Raw genomic sequence first — 6,988 nt, 5'->3', positions numbered from 1 at the left:
ACATTAAATTAAATTAAAACACGAAAAGCAGAATATACCTCGCCCACCCCTGACAACTGGGTGCGTAATTATTCAAATTTCTTTGCCCTATCGACCACGTGTTGATGAAGTTGGAATGAAGAAATGAACGTTGGAATAGTAACCGTTGGCAGACGCAGGAATTCCAGCTGTCAAGAATATACATTAAAAAATAAAATGAGAACAGCTAATGGGAAGAAGGCCACATGAGTGCCTGCCTGCAAACAGAGAGGCATGGCATCCATGCACCCCATTCCAGATGCTCTAACGAATACACAGCTGGCACGCGGACTTACAGAACCCATCTCGCTGGGTCTGACATCGTGGGTCTGACACGTAAGCGTGTGAGGGAAGATGATTGCGTGAATTGCGCTGTTCCAGTATCTGGCCAAGACGGCAGTTGGATGGTTTATATTGCGAGAAGAGGCAGCGTATTTGTGTGTGTTTTGCAAGGGTGTTCTTGCGCTCTCTTGGCGTTGGGATCTTCTTTCTTGATTTTCTTGGTATCCGATAGCGACATTTCTTGATTTTCTTGGTATTAGACAGCGACATTTCTCCTTATTCTCAGAGATGGCCTTCTCCAGAGTCTCCGTTGCGTTACAGGTGCTCTTCGTGGCATTCTTGGTGATGAATCTGTTCGCACCTTACGGCAATGCGCAGGCTCCCGCCCCTGCTCCCACGTCCGACGGTAACATCTCGCCCCTCCATTTTATTTCGACAATGTGGCTATTTACGGGATTCGTTACGCGATCTTGCGATAATTTAACGGATGTATCTTGTTGTTGCAGGCGCCGCCATCGACCAAGGGATAGCGTACGTGCTCATGTTCCTGGCGCTGGCTCTGACGTACCTCATCCATCCCCTGGACGCCTTCCCTTCCAATATCTTCTGAGCTGCTGGCGAACCGTTATCCGTTTCTCGACAGAGAAGGGGAAAGGGCCTGGCCCTTTGTATTATAGATGGAACCATGAGCACTGGATTTACCCATCGATGTTGTGCCCGGCTGATCCGACGGATTGATTTTTTTTATTTTATTTTTGCCATTTTTATTTGTTTTGCGTATGTACATGCATCTGATTTAAACTTATTTTTCACATTGCCATGTAATCTTTACAAATTTTTGGGCCAGACATATCAGTGAATGATATTCAAAGTTCAGTCTTCATTTACTGCGGCTATTTCGCAGACGTGTTAAATTATTGATACATGATTATAATAAATCCTGTGCAGTTGTTTGGATACGTGTATTTCGTAGACATGATAAATTATTGATGCGCCATCATAATAAATCCTGTGCAGTTGTTGTGATATGTGGCATATAGATACGTCAGAAGTTGAGAACTTTGGAAGAATATTATCGCTGGGCACGAATGCCACTTTACTCTCAGAATTGTTTCTCTCGAATTTTGTATGTTGGTTTATTTAAGTAGTCTAACTATACTGTTCTTTTCCCCAAAACTCATATAAATTCCTCCAGTATTTTGATAAAATCGGGCAGGATAATTACATAAATTTTTTTCTGGAAAATAATGTAAATTCTTGTAATATTTTGATAAAATCAGGTAAGATTTTTTGTAAATCCAGGTTACAGCTTTTAAATTTTAAGATTTTGCGTGCATCAGAGGTTTTTGATGGTGCTGAATCTATTTCCACCATCAAAACTGCAAGAGTTTGGGAAATCCTCGGCGTTAGTAGACCAAGTTGTTTTTCTTCCCCAATTTAAATTAAGGTTAAGAAGGGTTAGCCCTAATGCTATAAATAATAATAATAATGTGAATTGTTGTTGTAGGGGTGTATAAAAGGTGGTTTAATTTATAATTATTTAAATTAATAAAAAAAAAAAGATAATTTTTCTTAAACAATGGGAAAATCTATTATAATTTAGTAGTCATACTAATAGTATTTCTTATTAGTAAATGTAAATTAACTTATCACTATTATTCAAGAGACAAGCTTTCACTCTTACCAAATGAAAAAAAAAAAACCTTTTAAGTAAGCAAAAAATAATTTTAAACCTATAATTTAAATACTATAATATTTAAAACAATATAAATAATTAGTGCTATATAAATCATTTTAAACCATATTCTAAAATTAATTTCAAATTAAAATAATCCAATAAACTTAAATACAACCTTAATTATAAATTGATAAGTTTAAAAGTGTGAACCTCTCACACACAACCATATTTAATTTTTTATTTTTTTGGGGAAATAAATAGCCTTTAATTTCCAACCTAGCAAATTAAATAATGATATGTGTAATGCCTATTTTTTTAAAAGTTTAAACACTATGTTTTTAATTTGTAAAAATAAATTCATTAGGATCTAAATAAATGGAATGGGATATTTCAATTTTTCATATTTTATTTATTATTTGTAGAAAAATATTAAATTTATTGTAAATTTTTTATAATAACAAAATTATAATAATTTTAAATAAACTTATCATAAAGATGAAGATGTTGAAAGGAGACCTGCCTTAATTTAAGAGGCATGGAATAATTTTAGCAATTTTTATCTAATGCAATCTAGGCTTGAAGAGTGGAAGTGAAATTGTTTGTAAATATGTAATGCTTTGAAAAAGGGTATGAAGAGAATAGTTTAGACCCTCCTTTAATAAATAGCCAAATCAGAATCTCTAAAAAATTTAATGGAATTTAGGTTTATTTTCTTTTGCTATTTCAAGAAGTAGATGAAAGCTCATGAGCTTTTCAAAGTTATATTGAAAAGGAACTCAATATAGCTGAAAATTATATCAAATAAGATGGAATAAAATATTCATTATGATCTAAATAAATGAAATGGGATATTTAAATTTTTCATATTTTATTTTTTATTTGTAGAAAAATAGTTGTTGAAAGGAGACATGCCTTAATCTAGGAGGCATGGAATAATTCTAGCAATCTCTATCCAAAGCAATCTAGTTTGAAGAGTGAAAGTGAAATTGCTTGTAAACATGTAACCCTTTGAAAAAGGGTATGAAGAGAATAATTTAGACCCTCTTCCAATAAATAGCCACATGAGAATCTCCAAAAAAGAATATTGGAGTGAAGGCCTTTTTCTTTTGCTAATTCAAGAAATAGATAAAGGCTCATGAGCTTTTCAAAGTTATTTGAAAAGGAACTCAATATAGCTGAAAATTATATGGAATAAGATGGAATAAGAGTTAGAACAAAAAAGGGGTTCCTTGAGCCACTCCATTAAAATAAGAAATGACTCTTGGTTGGGAGGAGAATAAGTGGACATTTCTTTTGCTAATTCAAGAAATAGATAAAGGCTCATGAGCTTTTCAAAGTTATTTGAAAAGGAACTCAATATAGCTGAAAATTATATGGAATAAGATGGAATAAGAGTTAGAACAAAAAAGGGGTTCCTTGAGCCACTCCATTAAAATAAGAAATGACTCTTGGTTGGGAGGAGAATAAGTGGACAAAACAAGGGACAACAGCAAACACCAAGTGGGCCAAGCAAGTGACCACAAGTGGATCGTAATGTGAATGGGAGAAACAAGTTTACCCTCAAATAGAATGAGATTTATGCTAGATGAGACTAGGGGAGAGCCTAATACTAATCTTTTTCCAAGCAATAGAAAACCAATTTTGAAGAGCCATCTCAATAAAATCTCATTTCCAAGCTTGGACCTTGAAATGACCTTTCTTGAAGAAATATCCTAAGTCATGGATTTGTTATTAATCAGTAGCCACATGAACATTTTTGTTTTGGTTGGACAACTTAGTTTCCATAATTTTTAGCCCTGTAATGGAAGCAAACTAGGATCCAAATCTTGAGCAAGGGTCCAACTTTTGGGGAATAGTTTCCAAATAGGTTTTGAATTTTGTAGGCGCATGATGTAAGAGTCCCAAACTTGTGTGAAGACACCATCAAGGTGTAAATCAATTTATTTTTTTTATAGTGAATGAGTGACACCAAATACAAAATCATGTCTCATAACATAATTGATAAAATATTAAGCATCTAAATGATTGGAGGAGAAAGGAGATGTTGATTTTGACATCCATTCCATGATTCCTTGCCTAATAGGACTTGTGAGACATCTCCAATTCATTAATATGATGATTGGATGGAAAGTTTAGATTATGGCTTTCCAAATAATAGAACCATTTTATGATCTTTTTTGTTAGTCCCTTATGTAGTCCCCACAATAGACGTGAGAAAGGAGATGTTGATTTTGACATCCATTCCACGATTCCTTGCCTAATAGGACTTGTGAGACATCTCCAATTCATTAATATGATGATTAGATGGAAATTTTAGATTATGGCTTTCCAAATAATAGAACCATTTTATGATCTTTTTTGTTAGTCCCTTATGTAGTCCCCGCAGTGAAAACATTTTTCTTTTGTAACATGTGCCTAAAGACCACAACCCTAAATTAACCTCTAAATGGTTTTCACAACTAGGGTCTTGGAGAATAGGAAAATGTTCTTCAACCCCCATCCACATAGAGCCTTTAATTTGGCTAGCCTTTTCTAGGAGGCGAGCACCATGATTTTGTGAAAAGAAGTTTGAAATATAATTATTGAATTTTCCCTAAAATGCCTTTAGGAATCCAGGTCAAAGAGGTATAATAAACCAAAATAGCTTGAAGAACCATTTTTACTAATACCAATTTTCTTTCCTTGGAAATCCATTTATGACACTGGTGCAATTTTCTCTTTCAAAATTCTTTAACATTCAGAGCCAATAATTCTTCCTCTAGTCATTTGGAGTCATTCGGCTCTAAAAAGAATACCAAATACTTGAAGCTAGAGTTGATATCCATCGTAGGGATGGAGAATCAACCAAAGATACAAGAAATGTCCAAATTTGACATGCCCTGGGAGACCATGGAAGTTCTGTTCATGTTAATACTCATATCAATGGCTTCACAAAAAATATTGAGAAACTCCCTTAAGTGTTCAATACAATGAATGTTGACTTCATAAAAACTAAAATTTCATCCACAAAACGAAAATGGGAAATGAAGGAGGAAGGATTTATAACTATACCTTATATCCTCAGCATTAAAGGAGGAGGAAGTAACTCTCTTATAAGAATACTGATTGAGGTAGAGGATATAAAACTCATCATCCAAGATACAAACTAAATTATAGCAAAAGCCAAGATGAATCAATAATGGTCTAATATAGAGTTGATTGACTATATCAAATGCCTTCAAGAGTCCACCTTAAAAACCACTACTTTTTGACATGCCTTGTATGGATGGAATTAAGGTCTTCTTGGGAAACACTTATCAGTCAGGTTATCAAATTTTCAGATCAAGGAAATCAATTTGGAGTTGAGAATCATCAAATTCCATCTTGAAGACCTAAAGTATTCGACCACAAATTAAATCATCCCCAAAAACTTGAAGAAATGGATATAAAATTACACTGGAAAACTATCAAGGCTTGATATTTTATCTGTTTGGAAGCTATGGAGGATGTCATAGAACTCATCGTTTGATATTTCAACCATTAGCTATTACTTTCGATCTTGGTTAAAAACTGTTGAAGAAATAGAAACCACCTTTAAAATGGCCTCAATATTTTCCTCGATGGTATTTATCACCTTTCTATGATTGGAATAATGATGAAACAAAAGTTTTCATTCCCCACCTAAAGCAAAATTTTCTTTCTTTTCATTCTCCATTCCTTTTCGCTTAGGAGAAAGGAACAATGATGATCTTTCAGTGATTTTAGAAGAATATATTTCTAATTAGAAAGGAATCTCGTACCTTCACTAACTAGATAATTTTGAATTTGGGCTTGAAAGTCCAAGAAATAGCTTTTGCCCATTTTATATTTTTCCCTAAAATTGTAATGGGGGGATTTTGAGCTTGAAATCTCCAATGGTCTCCACACATCTTTGATATCTTAAGTGAAAGAGAGATCCTTCAACCATTTAGGGTTCATTTTGAAAAGGGTGGGTGGTTGGGCTAGAGTACGAGCCAATTCATGTATAATTGGGCAATGATTTGACTCCTCCCTAGAAGAAACCCATTGTATAATCCTCAAGTTCTCCAAAAAAGAGTATGAAATGAGAAAACGATTGATCCTTTTGGTCACCCTAGCATCACCAACATGTTGGTTTCTCAATTTCAAGGATAATTTTACAGGCTAGACATCAACTAAACTAGCGTGATCCTATCAATTCAAGAAATAGTCAGAAAGATTGTCAATCTACGTTAGTGGACCCCATATTTCAGTATACCCCAAGGAGAATTTTAGGTCCCCTCCAATAACTAGTCTGATCATAGAGAAGAGGGGATTTTGGAATGAACTATCCCAAATCTTTTTTTTTTGGGTCAAAGTAGGGGCTATAAAGATTTAGGTAAATAAACCTAGAGTCCAATTCCTTTGAGTGGAGGGGTACCATGAGGCCATAATGGGTAGAACACAAATTTGAGAGCTGGAAAAGATTGAAGCACCTATGGCCAAGAAATAAAAACCCAAAAAGAGGGAGGAAACCAAATTTACAGCTCTATCCTTTTCCGTCATAATTTCTTAAGTAAGAATAATGAATGTATTATGAGAAGAAACCAACCTTCTTATGGCAAATTTTTTGAGGTGTTGGACAAACTTCTATAATTAAGGGACAAGAAGAGCATGGAGAAACCATGTTAGGGGTATTTTCTCTAAGGGCCACAAAAAGAGGTTTTTTCTTCTTGGATTGGATTTTAGAATTTGCTTCGAACTGGAACAAATGGATATGGGTTTTCCTTCCCCTTTGAGAGGAATTTTTAAATGTGTCCTCTTGGGGTCTAAGGCCTCCCTCAAAACCCATGTTCTTGTGAGACATATTTCAAATTGGAATGAAGAAAGTAATTTGGCTTAGGAGGAGGAGGAGGGTCAAGTGGGATTGGGTTAGAGTAGGAGGGGGGAGAATAGGTGGGTGGGTGAGGTGAGGAGAGGTGGGGGGAATAGGAAGGCCCATAATCATAAGGTAGGGATAAGTGATAGAGGGGG

The 6,988-nt window shown here is 34.8% G+C and overlaps 1 protein-coding gene across 1 annotated transcript; it reads left to right on the top strand.

The window, feature by feature from the left end:
- The first annotated feature begins 450 nt into the window (after window positions 1-450).
- LOC149258191 (arabinogalactan protein 20-like) lies at window positions 451-1,259 on the top strand. Its single transcript, XM_089370944.1, has 2 exons — window positions 451-706; window positions 807-1,259. The coding sequence occupies exons 1-2, from the start codon at window positions 589-591 to the stop codon at window positions 908-910; spliced, it is 222 nt and encodes a 73-aa protein (XP_089227070.1). The 5' UTR covers window positions 451-588; the 3' UTR covers window positions 911-1,259.
- Window positions 1,260-6,988: the final 5,729 nt, after the last annotated feature.

This window comes from Pinus tabuliformis, chromosome 6 (assembly GCF_031772625.1).
Source record: "Pinus tabuliformis cultivar Carrire ecotype Pingquan chromosome 6, CPIR1, whole genome shotgun sequence".
NCBI classification, from domain to species: domain Eukaryota; kingdom Viridiplantae; phylum Streptophyta; class Pinopsida; order Pinales; family Pinaceae; genus Pinus; species Pinus tabuliformis.
This window is presented reverse-complemented; position numbering and strand designations above follow the sequence as displayed.